The sequence below is a fragment of the Miniopterus schreibersii genome (assembly GCF_964146895.1).
Source record: "Miniopterus schreibersii genome assembly, chromosome: 1".
Lineage (NCBI taxonomy): Eukaryota > Metazoa > Chordata > Mammalia > Chiroptera > Miniopteridae > Miniopterus > Miniopterus schreibersii.
Genome location: NC_138101.1, coordinates 153120889 through 153143754, shown reverse-complemented (window position 1 = coordinate 153143754; position 22866 = coordinate 153120889). Strand labels below are relative to the sequence as shown.

The 22866-nt window shown below is 37.2% G+C and overlaps 1 protein-coding gene across 1 annotated transcript in view; it reads right to left on the bottom strand.

Annotated features, from left to right (window-relative positions):
- The window catches only part of UNC13C (unc-13 homolog C), a 462926-nt gene that overhangs the window by 280445 nt on the left and 159615 nt on the right, over window positions 1-22866 (bottom strand). The window contains exon 5 of the mRNA XM_081120504.1: window positions 883-961. Coding sequence (XP_080976630.1) covers window positions 883-961 — 79 coding nt within the window. The remainder of the gene's footprint in view (window positions 1-882; window positions 962-22866) is intronic.

The window sequence follows — 22866 nt, the reverse complement described above, 5'->3', positions numbered from 1 at the left end:
TCTGAGCTAATAGAACAGGCATGTCATGTTTCTCAGTCGAAGATCTTTCCAGTCACGATTTTATCTTTCCTACTTTAAAACTAAAGTGATGGCTTTCAGATGAAGGTTTTCATAGCAAAATTAAAAATTACTGATAACAAGAAATTTTGGGTTCTCTGGTGTAAAATATATTTTCATGTCATAAACTATTAAGAATATGCCTCCAGAAAAAATGTGAAGACATTGTGGATGACACTCTTTTTCATGCTGATGAGCTGTTTGTTTTTTATACTCTAATACAGATCATTATTAATTCTTTGCATCTCTAGATGTGCCCCAGCACATCTCATTATAGGACAGCTCGAGTTACTCAGTGTTATGACCAGGGCTAATAAAAGTTATAATGACTTGGCAGCCATGGTTTCTTTAGACAGCAGGACAGCTTATGAATTTGGCTGGACTTGATCTTAATAGAATACAAATGATCAATATCACCTGCTCGCTCTGTAAGTGTTACGTCTACTGAGCTAAGGTGAAGAAGGTGAGTTAAATCAAGCCTTAAGCTGCAATGAAACTTAGGGTCATTCATTACAGCGAATACATCCAAGCTCAGTTGCAGCAGCTTGCTTGGCATGCCATGTGACTTCTTTTTGCTCAATTATACAATCATTTTAACTCCATTGGAAATTTCAGCTACTGTCTACAGCTGCCAAAAGGTTATCTTCCCCATCTGATAGATTTTAAAGAAATAATAAATGTAACACTTGCTAGACTCCAGCTTCTTACATGTTCTCTTATGTGAACTACTTATAGGCCAGGTATTTCATGCGAAGGACAGTATGACATCTAATAAAGACAAAGACGACACATGCCATCAAAGAGAATTCAACAGGAGGGACTCACCACATCTCGTACAAGAGGGAAAGTTTTTTTCCTGCGGAGATCTGGCATACTGTCAATACCATAGAGTCCCCGCCCAGCCCTGAAGGAGGAAAAGAGGAACGACTGCAATGAGCAATTACCTCCTAGAAGAAAGTCCCAGTGTTCATAACCAAAGAGGCTGTGAAAAAGGTGAAATGGAGCCCTGGATGGTGCCGCTTAACTGGCCGAAGCAGTGTCTCCTACGCTGAAAGGTGGCGGGTTCGATTCCTCGCCGGGGCACATACCCAGGTTTCCGCTTCGATCCCCAGTTGGGGTGCATTCGGGAGACAACCGGTTGATGTCTCTCTCCCCCCTCCCCCTCTCTCCCTCTCTTTAAGTCAATAAACTAGGACCTTGCCCAGTGAGAAGGAGAGATTCTAGCTACCAGACATAGTGATCATTTTTCTTCCTGGATAGTTCTATGTTGAAACTTTAAAATATACATAACCTGGTTTGACACACTGTTTTATTGTCAGTATTACAGAAAGCATAATCAAAATTGGTAAGTATATGGATCTTTGTACCAAACCATTTGGTGCGAGGAGTTTGGTCTGTTTGCAATGGTAACAAAAAAAGAAAAAAAATTATTGTAAAAATACCATTGTGTGTGTGTTTAATCTTAACAGATTAAACTGCAAAGTGGTACCTCAAGGATATAGATACATTGAAAACATTAGTGATTATCCTAAGAGAAATATTTCTACTTATCTGAATTTATCCATAGATAAATGCACAAGATTAAAATAATTTGTTATACAAGAATGCTCACTGCAACATTTTTCGTAATAGCAATAAAAGCTAGATAAACTAAATACTCAGCAATAATATATTGATTGAGTTATAGTATATCATACAATGGGAAGAACACAATAATTAAAGTGAATGAGGTAAATCTTTTTGTATATATGAAAAAATACTCATAGAATATTAAGTGAAAAGAACAAGTTTGCATGTTAGTAAGTTTAGTTTGATCCTATATATGTTTGTGTTTATATAGGCACAGAAAATATCTAGAAAGATATTCATCAAATTAATAACCATAAGTTACTTCTGTGGAGTGAAACCAGGGGAGAGAGAAAAAGAAGACTTACTATGTTATAAATTTGGTAATGTTCAATGATTTTGTAATAAGCATATGCCATTTTTGCAATTTAAAATAATTAAAAAATATATTAATACTTATGTTTATTAAAATGAATTTAATACATTAAATTTGATTTTAATTGCATCAAAGCTAGTCTTTTTATACAACCAAAATAGTGCTAAATCACAGATGATAGCTTCTCCTTATGCTCACCTAACCTACAAAATCTTGCTAACCTCCAGCTTAGAGCCAACCTTTTCACTAGGAACAGCACAATTTATAACTTGGTTGTTAGCTGGGCAGCTCTGCCACTGGAACACGCTCCCCTAACATTTCAGAGCCCAGTTTTCCACTGACACAGAGATGGCGTCTTGCTGCTTGGCTTAATAAAGGGAAACCTTTGTCTTACTAGATTTTTCTTAATAGCCATGGTCTAAACTCCAGTATTCTAGTTGAATCAATTATTAGCTTGGTGATCTTGAACAATTTATTAAATGCATCATACAACTCAGGTAAAATATTAATAAAAGAAAAATATCAATAAAGATCAAAGGGTAATAAATAATAATAATGCCATAACTTATATGTTTGAAAACAAGGATCAAATGCGGTAATAAATGTGAAATATTAAAATTATTGCACATGAGTAAGATGGATGTCAGTGATGCACAAATTATGCTTAAGGTCATGTACTCCAATTAAGAGCTACTTTTAGTTTAGATCATGGAATATAGGAAAAGAATATTGTGGGGCAGATATCAAGGAAGAGGAAAGAGAGAAGAAACGGAAAGGAGAAAAGATAGACTGGAAGACAGTGTGTGGGGTGGGGGGAGATGACACTTAAGATACTGTCCACCACGTATCCTATGAAAAAGGAGTTGATATAGCTTTCATCATTGCCAGAATAATGCCAATTAACAGTCTCTAGTCCAAGTGCTATATTGGTCACATGACAGTCAAAGGTCAAGAGCTGGGGTCACAAAAAGAATCACTGGCAGCATGCTCTTATGAACCGCAAGAAACTGCAGAGTGGAGCAGGGGGCAATAGCGATGAACTATTTTTGTCTTCTCAACACTCATCTTCAGAAAATGAACCAACCTCTCTCCGAGTGTAACTTCTTGCTTCCCTCCTAACCGCTTCCATGCTCTTCTCCTCTCCCTGGCAGTTCATGTTTGACCCTCCCACATTCCAAAAATCAAATAAATGAGAAAAAGATTATGTGAATGGGTTTCTGTTCACAGAAGGAAAGGACTTTGCCAGGTGTTTTTTTTGCTCTAATTTAAGGCTCTGATTACAAGCAGGTTCTACTTTCTCCCCTCTGTGAACAGAATTAACACAATGGCGTAAAGTGTGCATGAATAAATGTCTTTCCACCACATTACATGTAAATCATACTAACTGCCCTCAAGTGTTTTGAAATGTTTTGACTCCTAAATAATGTGACTTTAATAACTATGTAAAGAAACACTAAATTGTGAGAATGGTTGAGAAAGTGATTTATAAACTGCAAAGTGTTATATGAGTTGTGCGTTTTCTATCAATAATGATTTATTTTCTTTATGTCTTCCTTCTCATAGAACTTAATTCAAATTCACAAGCTCACCTAGAATCTTGAGCAACTCTATAGACTCACAAATTAAGGAATCAGTTGAACCCATATTTTGTAATTTGTAAAACTGCAATGCTGTAAAAACGTTCTCTTAACTTTCCAATAACCTCAAAAGTGTTCTCTATCAGGTTGTGTTTCCCTATAATTTTACATTTTCATCATTACTATGTTAAGTCTGTATAAATATATATTTTCATGAGCTTATCAGTCAAGTAATAATTAAGCTTTTACTGCAAGCCTGAATCTTAAAAAAAAAGTCTGCCCTTCTTATGAGTATAGAAGAGCTTGGTAAATACTGTGAAGCTCTACACATAAAACATATGTGTGATATTTATTAAGAGGCTCTAACCAGGAGCAATCTGGGGCAGATTAAATAACAAAACATGGTGAAGACAAAATATCAGTAAATAAATAAATGATTGAACTTTTAGGCAAGTGGTCAAGTTCATGGATATCAGTTAAAACTCAGAAGAGACTAGAAAGTCCCAATGGTGAGAGGTGTGAGGGAGTCATCCACACAGGCAAGACAAGTAGTTCTGAAAGTAAGATTTGATTCTGTGAAAGCTGTTTGATGTCAGCCCTTTTTGGTACAGCTGATTGGGTTAAGCTTCCCCTAACTGTAGCCAGCAAACTAGCCAAGCATACCAGGGCCACATATAATGTTAGCAATTAGCCAACCTTACATGAATTACCTCATTTAATTATCAAAAAAATCCAATGATATATATAAGTACAATTATTTCTCTCAATTTATAAATGAGGAAATGGGGGCATAAAATAGTTTAGAACCATTCCAAGGTCATTATCTGTCAGAGATAGCAGTGACAGGATTTGAACCCAAGCTCTATGGCTTTACCGTAACCTACTATTTACATGATTGGATTTTTCCATATTGACAACAATAAAATAAGTTGAGGTTTACAATTAACCCCATTTTATTTTTAATGAAATTAAAGTTAAGCAATTTACCAAGTTTAGAGTTATATGGCAGACTCATAGACCCTGCTATTCCCTTAAGGAAAATAACCTTGCTATAACCAATCCACTTTTTGCCTAGTACAACTTCCTTTTTCCTGGCTCCCTTCTGCCTAAGGAAGTATCCTGCCTTGGGTAGCTCCTTGGAACACCTTTCCACCTGCTATACTGGATGCTGCTATGATTCACGAATTGTTGAATAAAGTCTGTAAGATCTTAAAAATAAAACCAAAAAAAAACAAACCTCTATGGCAGAGTTTAATTTCCATTGCAAGATTGTCTTATATCAAAACTCATATTCTTAAGAACTAACAATTGTTTTGTTAGGAGGAAATAAGAGGCCTGTCCCAGCTCATCTAGAGGTAATTATTTGAAAAATTTCCAACTTATTTCCAAAATAGTGTTATCGCTATAAACTAGTCCCAATCCTTCTCAGATAGCTCTTCTCCAGCTATTCAGCTGTACTCCTTAGGAAAATTGAGCCTTTTAGACTACAGAGATTACACATGGGATAAAAAAGTGAAGATATCTACATCTCTGGAAAGTCAATGATCACATAAAATTGACAATATGGATATAATTCTATAGGCTAAATTGAGATGTATTTTAACTCAACATTTGTTCTATTACATAGTCAATATTTTTTATGGTTTTATTTCTCAGTTCTTTGCATAATTATATTTAAAAGAGTTTACTGGTTTCATAAAATCTGAGATATAAAAGTACCTTGCTATATACCTTGACTCAGGTTCAATTAATCATCTTCAATTAATTATAGAGCAAACACAATACAAACACTCTAAAGTACATATATTCTGTACTTTTTAAGGTATCTGGTATTTATGTAGAGGAAGTAAGAGCTGATTTTACTAAGTACATATTAATTATTATTTTTGTCTAAAACTGATCTGATAATATACTGAATGTATATAGATTGGAAAAGAATTCTCAGAAGGCGCCAGGAGAGTATTGCATGAAAACTATCAAGCAGATTTTCCAAAGATAGATCTTTCTGCTTATGGGACAAAGGTGTGCAATTTCCACAAGTGGATGGTTGATTAATAATATTCTTAGACCAGCTCATTTTCATTAGAAATCAGAAAATTGGTAGACTCTGTTTATATCCAAAGGAGTTTTTAATTAATTGAGAACTATAGGCCTAAAAGAAAACAAATCATAGTGCTTCTGTTTATTTCTGTGTCTCCAAGACAATTACTGGGCAGAGCTATATAACTAACCTTTTTTTAGCACTATGAGACATTAAGGCAAAGTAAAAGATTAATAATAAATCATTCTAAATCTCTCTCCTATAATCCTTCAGCTGTGTTCTCTTTCAGACTTTAAAAAATAACTCCTTGTATTCATTTAGTTACTTAATAGTAAACATACCATACTCTATTTTGCTTAACATTATATATTTTACATGTATTTTAATACAATTTTCCTGATGATCATTATATACTTAACTGTTCACCTGCTGCACATTAGGTTATGTTATTTAGGATATTTTCTTTTCCTCCCTTTTCACCATTTTTTATTTCTATTGTCAACAATGAGTGATTATTTGTGTCTGTGTAATTGATGACTCACTGCCCACATACCTAAAGATTTTTAATCCCATATTTCCTCCCAACTAAGACACCATCTGTTGTAGGATACAGCTATACCATTATGAAAAAAATAAAATTAATCTCTTGATACCATGCCTTCTGAGCAATTAGAATTTAATTTTTCTGCTTAAGTTCCCTCTTAAACTGACTTTATCTATGACATGATTTCTGTTACATATCAATCATATTTTTCTTTACATCAAAAGGAAAATAATAAATAAAACAGTTACTCCTTAAACTTCTCATCCAAGTCCAAGGTTTTAGAATTTCTTTTCAACTCAGAATAGTAGATGTTTAGAAGTTTTTTAAAATCATTGTCTTTTAAGCTGTCAAGAGCATGGTGAGTTAGCGCTGTGTAAAATAGCGCTGCATTACTGTCTTTTGTTCCAAGAAGCAGGTAGCAATGCTGCAGATTTTGATGCTGGTGAGCTGGCCACCTTACCAAAAGGGGAAGAGAGGAGAACCGGGGCTCCCGCCTCAAAGGCGGCTTCTCAGCAGCCGCGTGGGCTAAACTAAAAGGCAAGCATCCTGCCAGCAGGGGTCCTGCACTGAGGCTGAACTGAGGCCTAAAAGTGAAAACAGTTCTCCTAAGCCTTCTGCCATCACCCCTATGACACTGCATTCTGTTTGCTTATGCGGCTGTCCCTCTAGAATAGGTTTCCAAAGAATGAGAAATAAGTCTCCCTCATCTCTGCTTCCCGGGGCCAGCTCGGGGGTGTGGCAGAGAAGAGCGAGTGGGGGGTTTAGTGTTTAGGCCTTGACACGGGGGAGATGAGGCATTAAACAAACCACGCTCTTGGTGCGTTTTTAAAAAAAAGATTGTTATGTTTAAAATAATAACTGAAAAGAGAAAGACAGAAGCCTTGAGAAAGTCAAGGACCTCACACTAAAGTGGTTAGTAGGCGAAGACTTAGTCACAGTAAGAAGATAAGACCTAGTTACTAGACACAGTATTTTTCATGAGTCTCAGTTATCTCATATGGAAAATGGAAAATTTCCTTCCTTGTAGTACTGTTGTGAACACTGAGATTTTATTTATACACACACACACACACACACACACACACACACATATATAGATATGTAAGTAGATTATAAACTATTGGTAGCAATTATTTTGTTATAAACTTGTTTAGACAGGAACGCTGTTGAACTTGATGCTGACCCACTGCTGTCCTAGGGTTACTCAGATTTCTCCAAGCTAAGGAATAGATTAGTAAGAGAGTCTCTGGCAGACATGACGACGCAGGTGACTGTCTTAGGGGACTGAAGAAGGAGAAGGGCAGGGAGCCAAAGCTGAGATTGCATCTGTGTTGTATCCGAGTTCTACTGGCTTTCTCTTCTGACTCAGCTTTGGTCTAGACTTCTCTCCCGACCCCGCTTGGGTTAGCGCCTCAGCCTGGATGATAAATCTTGGCTATGTTTATTATTGCTTGATACTTACCTACAGTCCTGGTCCCAGTTACCTAACTTAATATCCCACAAGGGTCTCACAGATGCCTCAACCAAGTTTCTGTTTCTGTTATTCTAATCTCTGCAAAACAGTACTTTTATCATCTCAAATAACTTGGAAAATTCTAAGCCCTATCGCAGAACAGTAATAAAATTCAAGTATAAACCTTCTCCCCAGTACTAATTATTCCAGACTCCTCCATCTTTTCTCATTTGACTGCCGGATTCTCTTAACGGTGGCCACTAAGTGGAAGGCTTGTCTTTATTGGAAATGGCACACTGTCTTCTAAACCACCCTTGATGGCCTCTTTGGAGGGAACTACACTAGAGACTAACATGCCATCTCCTAATAAAACCACTACAGCCATATTTCCTCTTGCCTTGGAGTGATCGCTAGTTCCTTCGTTGAACATGAGATGAAATAATTTGCTTGGGTGTAGAGTACATGGTTGTGTGAAAAATATATAAAATTGTGTGCAATGGGACAATACTGTTCATGTCTGAGAGGCAAGAAGAAAACTTAACTAGGGTACAGCTCTGTTTCTTGCTCATTCTGGGCATGTATTAATAGTGAACTGGTATGTTTACTTGCCTATTATTTTACATGGTTTCCTTTCTCTTTCTCGCCTTGCTTTCTTTCTCTAATTCAGACAGTAAATTTATATATGAAGTGGCTCCGCCAAAGGAGGAAAAGAGCATGTTTGTTCTGCTGAGTGCCTGGGATACAGTGGGTCTCGAGAATGGTTTTTAAATGTTCTTGAATATATCCACAAACCTGCCAGCACTTTCAAGCCGAGACATCCATTTGAGAACCAAACATTTCCCTGCAATTTTTTTTGGATGTCTCCTTTTGATTTATCTGTTTTTTACACTATCACCATTTTCCCAGTTGCAGAGATTTAAAATCCTAAATAAGAACTAATCCTAGTTGTAAAACTCAAGCAACCCGAGAAATGACATATTCCAACATTATTATATTTTAGGAATGTGGAAACTGAGCTGCAAAGAATGTAGATTCTTGTCCAAAATACCCAGGTTATTGCAGCAAGCTAGGAATAGTCGGGGCTCCACCCATCACCGCGGCCGATTTCGTCTTTGCTCCTAACACCCACGAGGGATCAAGCCTTGTCCATCTTCCTTCTCATCTCTGTCTGTTTCTCTCTTGCCCTCTCACTGGCATATTTCTTTATATTTGGATCACCACAATTCTGCTGTGGATTTGTATTGTGTTATGCCTGGAATGCTTTTCATTGGCTTTTTAATTACGGAGCTCCCTATCTCCAGTTTATCCCACCTTCAGCTCATCCTGAACAAAACTGCCATTTCCTTCTTTCTGTTCGGAAGGAGCCATGAGACCGACATGACGAAAGCGATGTTTTAAGGAGCCCAGTCTGGCGGTGCGACTCATGACGGATCAGGGGACAAATGAAAAGCGAGAAGGCCTGAGAAGCTCTTGAAGGCCCCTGCGCCTGTACCGGGCTCCTTAGCCGGGGTCTGACCCACGCAGTTTCACCGCTTTCTTTTCCGAGCCCTTCGTTCTGCTTTATGAACTCTGGGAGAACTCCCCATTCACACCGTTATAATATTTTAAAGAGTAAATGACCTCGTGTCAAAGGGAGCCTTTGAGTCACACGAAATTACTCGCTGCCGCCCTGGGCGTTTGACCTCTCCTCACCCCAGGACGCTCCGAGCACTTCAGCGGCCCTTCTTTCCAAACACTCACTCCCCTGAAATGTGGTTTGGGAGCGCTGACTACCTCGTTAGTCAGCGTTACATTATTATTCTTTTAAAGCTAATGCCATTTTTAAGTTTTTAAAGAGATCAGGGAGATGTGAAAGATGTACTGCCTGGTGGTAAAGGGGATTTCAAGTTATATTTCCAGTGGTTAAAAGTCATTTTCAGCGGGGACTGTGATGTTCTTTTCCTTTGCACTTCCCCAAGCATCGACCGCTATGTGCTGCATTTATTAGAGCCAGTAATGCTCAGAATTATAGATGCGGAGTCATAACAACAAAGCAACTTAAGGACTCAAAAAAAAAATTTCCACAGGGAAACAACCGAATGGTCCTAGGTGTTATTACAATGAGTTGCTCCAGTGAAGACCTAAAATGCAGTTGTTAAACAGTCCCCAAAGGTTTTCTCAATGTTAGGCTTGAGGGGACAATGTCAGGTGTCAGGGGCTGACTTCTAACAACTCAATTACAGGATGTACCTTCTAGGGTTCATACCCTTAACAGACGGTTTATCAAGTAGACAAAATAGCTGTTTCTAGGGCCTGCGATTCCTTATACCAAAAACCTTTCTTACTCCTCCCAGAACATTATCTGTACCTAAGTTAACCTCAGAAATTATCACATGCTGCAGAACAGGAAAATTAAAAATGCAGCCGCAAACCTTGCTCATAATTAAGCACACGATATTGTTTGAAAAAGTGTCCCTTTAATAAAAATTCACACTACATAGGCTCTCAATTTAGAATGTAGTTTGAAACTCCTAAACCACGCCTCTGTGGCTCAGAGCTGTAGTAAGTATGAAGTTGTGCGTATTAATGTTCCTTGGTTTGAAGCTAATTTTCTTAGTAATCCCTCTCTGGAAAATCTCAGCATCCACTTATACATAGTTTATAAAGGACAATTATTCGTAAGTTAATGAAAGACCAGCTTCTTAATATGCTTTTACTTAAATGCCATTAAATCTAATCAAATATTCAATAGCAAAGAAACTACATTTCTCAAAGCTAAACCTCAGATTCTTCTTAATTATACTGTTCTTTAGATGCTGCATATTTAAGTCCCTGAAAGATATTAGCAATCCCTGTCCAATCACTAATGAAGATCGGTAGTAACAGACGGCAGAGACTAGAGCCATTAGATGGTTGCCAGGCTTTCACAGCCCAAGTCCCTCTTATTTTGAGACACTGTTTCTTGAACCTGCTTTATAGTTTGCCTGCTCCAGGCTAGTGGAAGCACGGAGCTCGGCCCAGCATTTAGCTCAGAAAAGGCACATCCAAGGCAGTGTCCTCACTTTGAGAGGTAGAAAGGCCTGAGGTCCTGCTCACCACAAAGGAAAAAGGGTGACGAGCTAAGAAAACTCATGCTGTGTGCATCTCAGGAAGCACCTCGTTCATGGACAAAGCAGCTGAGTCGAGCCCATGGTTGTCTCATTACTTAAAGGGATATTACAGAATTCTTAGAGTAGAATTAAAATTTAATTTTAGAAAAAAAATAAGTCTATACCAGGTACTGTTTTAATGAGTTGCCTACCAGGGGGTGGGTGTTGAAAGGATTCCAACTGAACCAAACATGCAGGGATAGGGTATAATGATATTGTATTATCAAAATGATATATTTTTAAAAATGTTTTACTGACCACTGATTCCCAGCCTGTTACTTCTCTGGTTTATTAGCTCTGTCTGTGTTCTGAATCCCTGGATGTATGAGCTCAAGTCCTATGGCTAGCAGACCCCTGGCAACATAGAACTAGAGAACATCCTCATGTCTCTGAAAGTTTCAAGCTTTACAGACTTCCAACATTCATGGATTGTATTCTTGCCAGAGTAATGTCATAAGCCAAGAGACTTTGCATTGCAGTGTCACTTTGCTGTAATTTTCCAGATCTTATTGTTTGACCACACTAAGATTAGAGTCCTTATAGTCACCCTACTTATTAGAAAGAAACACCACGAAACTCCCATTTTCACATTATACTTGCTGACAAGTGCCGCAAACCTTTAACACAATTTACTGTCTGGTCTAAACAGACTCCCATCTGACAGGCATTTCCTTCATCTGATCCTGGTTTACTGTTGCACTGTGAGGATGACCTGCTCTAGGAAGTAAAAGCAAGGAGACAGAGTCCTTAAATACTGTGAACACTGATTCATGCACCATGCTTTTATACCAAACCATCACCGTTCAAATGTCTAAAGAAACAATATGACATTTCAATCACTATTTTCTTTCAGGGATGCTAGGCTACATCAAACGGCTTCAAGAACGCAGAGCTGAGCTCAGAATAATTCCAATGGGAAAAAAAGCCAAACCTTTGCTATTACGGACAGTAACTTCTATTCATGTAAATAAGCACTTAATTTGATTGGAGGGTGAAGGGTAGGCATTTAGGAAGATCGATTTAGGAGAAACATGTGAATGAGTAGCACAAAGAGGAGAGATACTAGCAGAGGAGACACCCCCCGAAAAAACCCACAGAAAAATAATCTATGAATATTTTAGGAAGGTAATTTTTGAGTTTTTATAAAGAGCATAATAACATTATGAATATTGGTACCTTTAAATGTATGACTTTACTACAGATCCAATCTGTTATGCATTAATAATATGTCATTGATTTTATTATATTCTGTTACCTCAGATGATAGTAAATGCTTGATCTAATACAGCGTAGGGAATGTAGTCAATAATATTGTAATAACTATGTATGGTGCCAGGTGGGTACTTGAAATATCAAGGGGGGCACTTTGTAAAATATATGATTGTCTAATCACTATGCTGTACACCTGAAACAAATACAAAATAATATTCAATGTCAACTGTAATTGAAAAATAAAATTAAAAAAATTAAAATTAAATTAAATTATTCCCTTATCCCTCAAAGAACTTAATAGATCACCTAGAGAAATTTGTCTTTAGATATGCTTAGTTTAATCCTACACCAGTCATAAATTCTCAGAAGCACAACTATAATTTCAGCTGATTTAATTATTGCCTTGTCACCTCACTGGCGACCCAGTTTCAGAGGGTTACTACAATACACTCCCTTCCTGTGTCGTTGTGCCCTGCAATACAGTTTGAGTGCTCAGCAAGGTGGGGGGTATGCATGCCACAGCATACTCTAAATGGTTGTAAGTGAGGAGTCTGGCTCCTGGTTAAAAACCTATGTATGCTTTTCAGACCTGACCATAGACAGTTCTGAAGGCTTTATGTGGGGGATCTCAAGGGAGAAAGCTTCCTGCCCCGCACCAGACTTAGTCCACAGCCGGTGCATTGCACTGGAGGGTGCAGTCAAGGACTCAAGCCCCCTAGCAGGACATGCTCTTTCACATATACACATTCCTAGCCCTGGTGCCCTCATCCCTAGGTCTCTTTACCTGAGGTGCATCAGGGTCTTTTTATATGGGGAGGAGGGAGAAACCTTAAAGACACTTTGCCCCACTCTGACTCAGTACTCCCCACCCCCCAACCCTGTCCCACTCCTGAGTCTTCCCCTTTGCCTTTTTCCTAAACACTCACCTTAGGGTCAATAAACTACTGGACTCTCTCAACTGTGAGGACTCCATATCTGCATTGATCCCCATGGCCCTCTATCAGGTACACTGTTCCCTGGGAGAAATGGAACAGGGGGAGTCAGAACTTCTTTTTTTGGACTCCTGCTTATACCATTGCAATAAGTGATGAAAGTCTTAACTCTTTCAATTTTTACTTGTTTTAATAAGCTATTCTTGATACTCGACAGTTCAGCTTCTCTCTTTCCCCCAGCTCAGCTGAGCTCCCAACAGCAAGAACTACTGATATTTTGCAAGAAGTAGAGGAAATTCACAGGTGACATGAGAAGGCTTTTTCAATGTTCAAAAACCAAGTTCCATAGCAGAGAAAAGGGACCTGTTCTCTTTTGCTCCAAAAATCAGAACTAGGAGCAATTGGGAAATAGCAGGGAATTAGAAATCGAATCACCAATCACCATAATTACAATAAACATGAAAATAGACAATATTTCTAGAGCCTTTACTGCATGACAGGCATGAGGCACAACGCTAAGAGCTATACAAAAAGTATTTTGCTTTTTTCTCATTGCTAACACTTTTGAAAAATAAGAACCTAATGTTAGTAGAAGAATTGCTTAATGAGCTTCTTACCAATGGAAATATAGAAGCTGAGATTGATTGACTGCCTACTGTGACAGTACAGAAAAAAAAAATCTTATGTTGCAGGAGAGGATGAATTAGAAACCAATCATTTCCTTAACTGACTTATCACCAGAGTCACCTAACAAATTTGTTTTCAAAATAAAGGAAACTGAATGTTGTTGTTGTTTTTAAAAAATGTGTTTTTTACTGATTTGAGAGAGAGAAGAGGGAGAGGGAGAGAAACATCCAACATCTAGCAGCTGCCTCCTGCACACCCCGTACTGGGGATCTAACCAGTAACCTAGGCATGTCCCTTGACCCAGTCAAGCTGGTGATCTTTTGGTGCAAGGGACAATGTTCAACCAACTGAGCCACACCAGCCAGGGCTGGGTGTTTGGCTTTTAAAATAGAGTACTACACTATCAGTCATCACTTCCTTTACCATAGTCCCTGACCCAAGATCTGGTTTAGCAAAAGGCTGATTTAAAAGATTTAGAAAGAGCCATGACATCTATACTTTTAAAAACCCTTTGGTACTCTGATTATGAATCAGAATTAGGAAACATTACCTCTAATGTCTCTCCTAATTCTAAGATTCAAGAGGACTGAGAGACAATATTAAAGGAATATTAAAAGAATTAAGCATAATTTAAGATAAAAATTATTTTAAAATGGAATTTAAGAAATTTTATTATTAAATAATTCATAAGTTGTAATTAGGTAACATATAAATAAAAATAAACATTTTTGTATTTACTACTCAATTCAAATATTATTTCCTTGACTCTCCTCCATCTTATTCTTCTCCCTCTTCTGCAAGTTACTATCATCCTAAATTTTATAAGTCCCTTGATCTCCCAACATTACTCTATTTTAATTACTATAGTTTTAAAATAAGTTAATTATCTGGTAGAGTAAATGCCTCTATCTTGTTCATTGTATTAAAGACTACTTAGCTATTTTCTCCTTTGTCTTCCATAAAAATTCTATGACCATAGCCCTGGCCAGTGTGACTCAGTTGGTCAAGTATCAGCCAATGCACCAAGAGGCTGACAGTTTGATTCCGGGTCAGGGCACATGCCCTAACTGAGGGCTAAATCCCCAGAATGGGGCATTCAGGAGGCAGCTGATCAATGTTTCTCTCTTTCCCTCTCCCTTCCTCTCTCTCTAAAATCAATGAAAACATTTTCTAAAATTCTATAATTATATTGACCCTATAGACCCATTTAGAGAAAATTTACACATTAACATTGGGTCATCCTATCCATGAACATGGTACATAATTCCACTTATTTATTCCTTAAATGCTTTCAAGTAAGTTTCATGTTTTTAAAATAATGACACAAATATAACCTAATAGATTACTCCTATAGATTATTCTTATACTCTTATTAACACTCTGGATTCTTCCTTTTTTATTGAATTATACATGCAATTCTTGTTGCTAATATATGGAAATGCATTTGAGTTTTATAAATTAAACTTATCCAATATTCTTTCTAAACAGACATTAAAATTAATAATTTGTTTGAAATTTCTTTTGAGCTTTCTATGTAGACCAGTGTGTCATCTGCTAGTAATGAAAGTTTTGTTTTCTACTTTCCAAACATTAATAGCTTTTATTTTTTATTTTTTAAATCTTATGGTGCTATTCAGAATCTCCAAAGCAATGCTGAATATAACAGAGATATTTTCTCATTCATGGCCTTAATGTGAATTTTTTTACCATTAAGCATGATATTTTTTCTAGGTTTTTGTTATATAAATTTATCAAGTTAAGACATTTTTATTTCTGATACACTAGGATTTTTTAAATCACTAATGACTTTGAATCATATTGATATTTTAAGTTATTGAAATGATCATATAATTTTTATCCTTTATTCAGCTAGTATAGAATAGACAAACCTGCTGTTAAATCAAACTTGCATTCCTGGGATAAACCTTACTTGGTCATAATATATTGTCTTTTAATACATTGCTGTATGCCATTTAATATTGTGTTTATATTCCTGGTCTGATTTGAATACCAAGGTTATACCAGTTCCATAAAATGATTTGGAGAGTGTTCCCTTTCTTTTTATTATCTGCAAAAATGAATGTAGGACAGGTCCTTCTAGGCTCCTACTTTTTGCAGGAAAACTACTACAAAGTCTTATTTTGGGAACCTTCAGCTTCTTTTCTCCTGTGGCCTGTATACTGCTAAAGCTAAAAATCTAGGCTTCAGAGATCAGTAGATGCCCCCCAGGCAGTGATTCTTTATGCTTGCTTCTCTCTGTATTTGCAGTTCCACATCCTGTGGGACATGAGGATTTTCCTTACTTTCTTGACAGCTCGGCCACACATTTAAGAGGATGATTTTTATATTTTATTTAGGGAATGAGAGTGTGTCATATTTTTAGTAGAAAGATAAACCCTATCTCCTATTCATAAGAAAGCTTTTCTACTATGGTGAAATATACTCTCCTTGAACCAGTACAGGGAATCAATCCTAGAGTTGGTGAATTGGGGATGAAATTAAGAAGATGGCCATGACTGTGCAGTTCTATGAGAAAGGGGGAGGGCATGTGTATTTTCAAGGTGGCAGTAGTGACAGAATAAGATGCAGCTCTGAAACTGCAAGCTGTGTAGCTTATGTTAAATTAATTCAGCTATAATGTATTATAAAACAAGTTTATTTGAACAACTCTAAGTGCAACAAGATGCTCCCTCTGCAGTCATCAGCACTATTTCCTTTGGTTTCACTTCCATGAAATCTTCTCCTAATCTGCCATTTAAAACAAAACAATATTAGTAAGCATCCCTGAAAAGAAAATACAAACAGGATGGTATTGAGATTGATCCACTAAGAATATGGAGACTGAAGAGCAAGTTGTTGAGGGTTTTGGATATTCAAAGGAGGAGTTTGGATTATGTGAAGTTTGACTGGCTTTGTACCTATGAAACTTTATTATATTATGGCTTGTACTTATTGATCCATCTGTGGTACACAAGGGACTACTTCTCTCCTTCTCCCACAACGCTACCTTTGTGGTCAAAAAGTGATGAGTTGGCCACTTAACAATATTTACTGAAAGAATAAAGTAAAGATTGGCATGACCATGGCTCTCTTCAAAAATATTGTCATTTATTTTACGTTGGTTCCATATCAAAGCTACAATGGAATGGTAGTTTGGAAAGGTGGTGTTTTTATTGTTAAATTATCAAATAATTATTCCCCCACCTACATGTTGTCTCCCAGCCAGGATTCTACTGAGGCAGTGATGTAGAACATAAACCTACCTCCTACTGTGGGCATAGGCTTTTCTTTTCTCTTCCAGTAGAATTAAGGAGTGGTTGCCCACTGGAGAAAACAAGATTGAAATATTACCTTTCTTATATGTGTAATGTCAGAGATTTTGAAGTAGAACAAAAAGAAATCATAAACACATACACACAAAACTCTTTCTTATCCTGAAAGGCTAACTAAACTCAATATTCTACTCATGAATCAATAGGGAAATGTAATTTTTCATTAACAATGACAAATGACAGGGAGAGGAATTGAATGGGCTCTATCATCATTTCCTATTTTTGTTTATTAAAGATTTTTGAGTGGTTTCTTCTTTGATCTTTTTTCTCAATAAATCTACTTAGTGCTTAATGTTGTTTTTAAAAATGTATTTATTTTTTATATTTTTGTACCTAATCTCAAGAGCAGAGCCCCACTCAGCTGAGCCTGCAGAGACAAGCATGCCTGCTTGGCAGGCTTAGGGCTCACTGAACAGGAAACGTTTCTCCTCCAACATGTGGGAGTGTATGAATGTCTTCTGTCCCTAGAGAGAGCCCTGCTCCACTTCACCTCTGCGCCCCACACTGGACTACCAAAGCACTGGTAAGTGCACCTTGTGGCATTTTATCCAGACTTTACATTTAAATTTCACAGACTAGCTCTGAGGCAATTTGAATTCAAGAGAGTTTTGCATCATTTTGCTTTAACCCACAGAATCAAGCGACATTACCAAATTCTTACTAGTCAATGTGGAAGAGTACGTTAAAGCCTCAATCCTCATTACAAATGTTAATCTAAAGCTTCCATTTTAAAACTTCTGTCTCTTATTTAACACTAAAAATGTAGATTATTATTGTTCTTGCCACAAAATATGTCAAAGAACTTTGAAAACATTTTTTAAAAGTTAGACAAATGGAAGATGTTATCACTGTCATAAGCAAGAAATCATCCCTCCGCATATAAGGATGAAAGTTAAGAGCGCGTGTCAGGGAAAACAAGAAGTCAGTGAGATAAAATAGGATTGGCTAAAGACCTTAAAGGAACTTCAAAATATGATAAACTATATCCATCACTGCTCTAGTCTAAACCACCCCTCTCTCTAGTCTGGATTATTGCATAGTCTCCTAACTGGTCTGCACAGAACTGCCAGAGTGATCTCTGCACATATATGTCAGATTCCCTAACTAAAAGCCCCTCATTGCTTCCCACTAAATGTAGACTACAGTCTGGACTCTGTAGGAAGGCCTCCCTGGCCCTCAGTGTTCTAGTTTTTACCTCACTCCAAACTCATCTTCAGTCACTCCTTCTTTTGGTTTACTATACTTGAACTATGCTAGACTTTGTTCTGTTCCCCTATTTGGCTTGGCTCATTCCCACCCTTGTTCTTTATGCTCAATAAAACTCTTTTGGCTCCAGATCTTATTATCAAGGTATCAGTTAAAATATGTTATCTTGAAAAACATTCCAAAAAGCTACCCTGGCACTCTCTAACACATGGTCTTATTTGCTTTCATATCACTTAACATTATCTGATAATTCCTAGTTTGTTTGTTTATATTTATGTGTTAGAATTTAAGTTCCATAAAAGATCTTGTTTGTCTTTTTTATGAGTTTCATGAGAGCCTGAAACAGTGCAGGAAATTAATAACCACTTGTTGAACGGGTGAATTAAATAATATTCTTCAGTAATCAACAGAGTACTACTGTAGCTTCTGAGCAAGGAGTTATTTGACAAATTGTTCGCAAACACAAAGCAGTTGTGTGAAAATATGATTAGATTTGGAAGAGATTAAAATAGGATGGCTAGCAGAAATCAATGATGAATTGCCTTATTAAACTAAATTTAAATGAAGAGAGACCGCTCAAAGAATGTATACTGTCAGGGAGAAAAGATGGAAGAGTAGTAGCAAGGTCTTAACCCTTAGGAAGCAGGTAAGGGGGGGTTACACCTGATAGAGTATAACTGTAAAAAAATATTTTCTGAATTTGATTTGACTTTGGGTGGCGGGCATACAATGCAATATACAGATGGCGTGTATGGAATTGCACACTAGAAACCTATATAATTTTATTAACCAATGCCACCCCAATAAATTTAATGAAAAGTAATAATCAAACTAAAATAATAATATTTTCTGCATATGGAAAGTGACATTTTTATTAAATATTTAATTTTTATTTGTAGAATAAACTCATTTTTAATTCATTGAAAACAAAGGAGGCATAAGTGGGAATGAGAAATCAAGCCCAGGTATGTACATTCAGGAATCAGTGGTATATATGCAATAGAGAAACCTTCACAGGAGATGAATTGCCCTTAGGAGAAGGCCTTGTATGGATGCAAGGCTAGGTCGCTTTACCTCTTACTGCCTCAGTTCCCTTACCAGTAAAGGAAGCTACTGATAGACACCAGTAGACTGCCTAGCTCACTGGTTTATTTGTAAAGGGTAAAGTAGAAATGGCAGAGTAGATTGGAGGACCAGAGGATGTGAGTGAGAGGCTTTTTGGTAGGTGGGATGAGAGATAGCACTGAAAAGGAGCTGATGATGGCAACATAGATGGAAGCTTCTAGGATAGAAGTGGATGAAGGAAGAGGGAGAAAGGAAAGGAAAGTGATGGGGTTTAGGGAAAAAAGTAATAAGTGTTGGCCTTGAAAGAAAGAAGTGATTTTTTTCAGTGAGGAGGTGTTAATATGCACTGGGTAATGGTAGAAAACTTTGTCTTATATACTCAGGATTCTTAAAGAAGGGAGTTACGTGATCATTAGTGACCAGTGGAGATTGAAACCAAATTCCTGATTCCTAGGAAATACGTGAAGACTTTGATCAGAACTTACACACACACACACACACACACACACACATTGTTCCTAAAAGTTCAAGTCTTCAATTTCTTTATATGCCACATATTAAATATCACCTCACTTAGTGCTTTATAAAGCAAAAACAAAAACAAAAAACCCCCAAAACCCTAAAACAAACAAAAAATTTGTAAATACCTAGAGCCCCAGTTGGTAATGATCATGAAGCTAAATGGTAGATTATTTAGAAAAACAATGGTGGGCCATTGATAATATAGTGCAGGAGTGCAGCAGAGTAACTGAGAGTATGAACTTTGAGTTGCTTAGGTTTCCATGTTGAAAATGAAAAAAAAAAAAAATAGCACTTACTCCTTTCTCCTTTCATCTGAAATTAATGAGAGAAAGAGAGAAGCAAATTTGATCTTAGATAAAACCAGGAGATACTGTAATTCAAATCACAGTATACGAGAAAGGGTTGCCCAGTGCAGGGAGTGTCGAGTGAGTACACGGAGAAGCTGAGAGAGCAGTGCTGCTGCTGCAGCTCTCAGATGAAACTACAGAACACAGCGATCAAAATTAGATATCCCACTCTGAGCAATAAAGCCAACAGGCCTTTATAATGGTGGAAAAGTAAATAAAGAGAAAATCAACAAAAGAGAAATTACCCAGCCATAATAATTTGAGGAATACAATGCGAACAGTCTGACAGCTGTTAATTTCAGTTGTCTGGAGAGAGATAAAAGCTAGAAGAATTTATGGATACACAACCCCGTCTCATCAGGTATGTTTGTGAATCATGGAGAAGCTATTCTTGCCTGGGGCACTCTTCTATCCATAAATGATTCAAGAGAACTCATTTACTTTTAAAATAGATGAATAATCATAATCATAATAGAAGAAAACTAACACAAAGAACCTACAAAAATAAAGGTGAGAGGAACAAGAAAAACAAATGACAAGACAGAATGCTACCAAGATGTAAAAAGTTCCCCTTGATGAAAGGAAAATTGTGACAAGCACACTACCTTGTATTAAAGAAATGAAATATAATGAAACAATTCCCTCTATAAAACAAGACTTCACAGGAAACATAGATGAGCTCAGAGAATACAGTTAAATATCATCTAGAAGCAAATCACCAGAAGATAGAGCTAAAGAAGAAACGAAGCGAAGGAAAACAGAACAGAAATAAAGGACTAGAATAAAAAGGGAACAGACACTACTGAAAATACGCAAAGAGACGAGGAGCGTGAGATTGAGAATGAGACAATTATGATGAAAATAAGCTCAGCACATAAAAGAATGACAAATAAAAAGGTAGATACGGGAGTCCACCCAAAGGAGATCCCATCCATGTGTATTCAATACTTCAAAGGGAAAGGACTAGAATAACAATAATAGTAATAATCTATTTTAAGATAAATGATAATATCCCAGAAATAAATGAAGTTTTAAAAACGTGATGAAGATACATTATGTTCCAGAATGTAAAAAGACTCAGAACGATCAATATCAAGGTCTATCTTACTAAAATTACTGAACTAGAAATAGCTTGGCAAAGACATTCAAGTCATCAATAATGGGGAAAAAGGAGTTATTCTTAGATTCCTTCATAGCAGCATTCAGAATGTAGAATGCTCATAAATTCAAGAAAAGAAATATGACCTAAAGTTATTGTTCTTTTGGTTTTTTAAAAAATATATGTCTTGTTTATTGATTTCAGACAGAGGAAGGGAGAGGGAGAGAGAGAGATAGAAACATCAATCATTGATCGGCTGCCTCCTGCACCCCCCTACTGGGAGCCCGCAACCCAGGTATGTGCCCTGACCGGGAATCGAACTGTGACCTCCTGGATTCTAGGTCAGATGCTCAACCATGAGCCACCCCCGGCCGGGCAAGTTGTTTTTTTTAATTCTCACCCGAGGATATTTTTTCCACTACTTTTCAGAGAGAGCGGAAGGCAGAGAGCGAGCCATCGATTGGTTGCCTCCCCTATGCACCCCCAGGTACGTGCCCTTGGCTGGAATAGAACCAGTACCCTTCGGTCCATGGGCCGACTCTCTAACCACTGAGCAAATGGGCTAGGGCTGACCTAAAGCTTTTTACTCAGATATAGGGTCCTGGTAAATTGGTTAATTTAATCTCCATACCATCTTACTTTTAATATGTATTTCAGGACTGCAGATGAGGGAAGGTAAAAAACTCTACTTCCTAGACGAACAGATATGGCTATTATTTCAAATTAAGATCCACCAATTAAATGCATTCATGTGAGACTGGGAAGGCAGAAGGGTTGCGGAGTTCATTTTTCTGCCTCTTTTTAGCAAGCACGGTAATAGGTTTTACTGCAGCAACATTCCATTTTTTGTTCTCCAGGTTTCCAGGTTCAAAGGCAGGTATAATTATATCAGCAGCAGTGGCAACTTCTTCATTCTGGGTTCCTACACTCTGAATTATAGCAATGAGTTTACAGATGAAATTAAACATTTTCAGTAGTTACCTCAGAGGTAATAACTCCGCTGTTGGATGTGCTTTGTATTGCACTGTAAGACATGTCTGAAAGCATCATAAATAAAGTGGCTTTTGTTTCCTGCATTAGTTCTGATTAGCAAACTAGTTAATGTTCAATTATAAAGGTAATAAGCAAACATGTCTTTAAATGTTGAGAATTCAGAGAATACAGCTGCATAAACCCTTCATGGAAATAGCAGTAAGGATGAATTTCAACTAACCAAGAAGTGAATGGAGAAACTATGGCAAAATGCATAGGAGGGAACATTGAGTCATTTTAACTGTCATACAAACAGCAATGGGTGTAAACATCAAAATTACACAAGGAATGTAAATATGAGCTCTGATAACACAAAATGATGCAACTGACAAAAATTGGGAGGAGAAGGGAAACAGAAGCTGAGAAGTTGTTTGCTGAACTCATTTTTTTTTTTTAATCCTCAAGTGAGGATATTTTTTCCATTGCTTTTCAGAGAGAGTAGAGGGGAAAGAGAGAGAGCAAGTGAGCAAGCAACATCGATGTGGGAGAGACACATTGATTGGTTGCCTCCTGCATACGCCCGGCCTGGGCTGGGGATCGAGCCTGCAACCGAGGTATGGGAATCGAACCCGAGACCCTTCAGTCCTAGGGCCAATGCTCTAACTACTGTGCAAAACCAGAGAGGGCTGAAATCATTATTTTTATAGTCATGGGCAAGGCTGGCATTTAAAGCTATGTACAACTTCAGAAATATATTTAAAAGAAACAAATGATGAAATTTTATTTGGGTGGTGAAGAGAAAATTGAAGG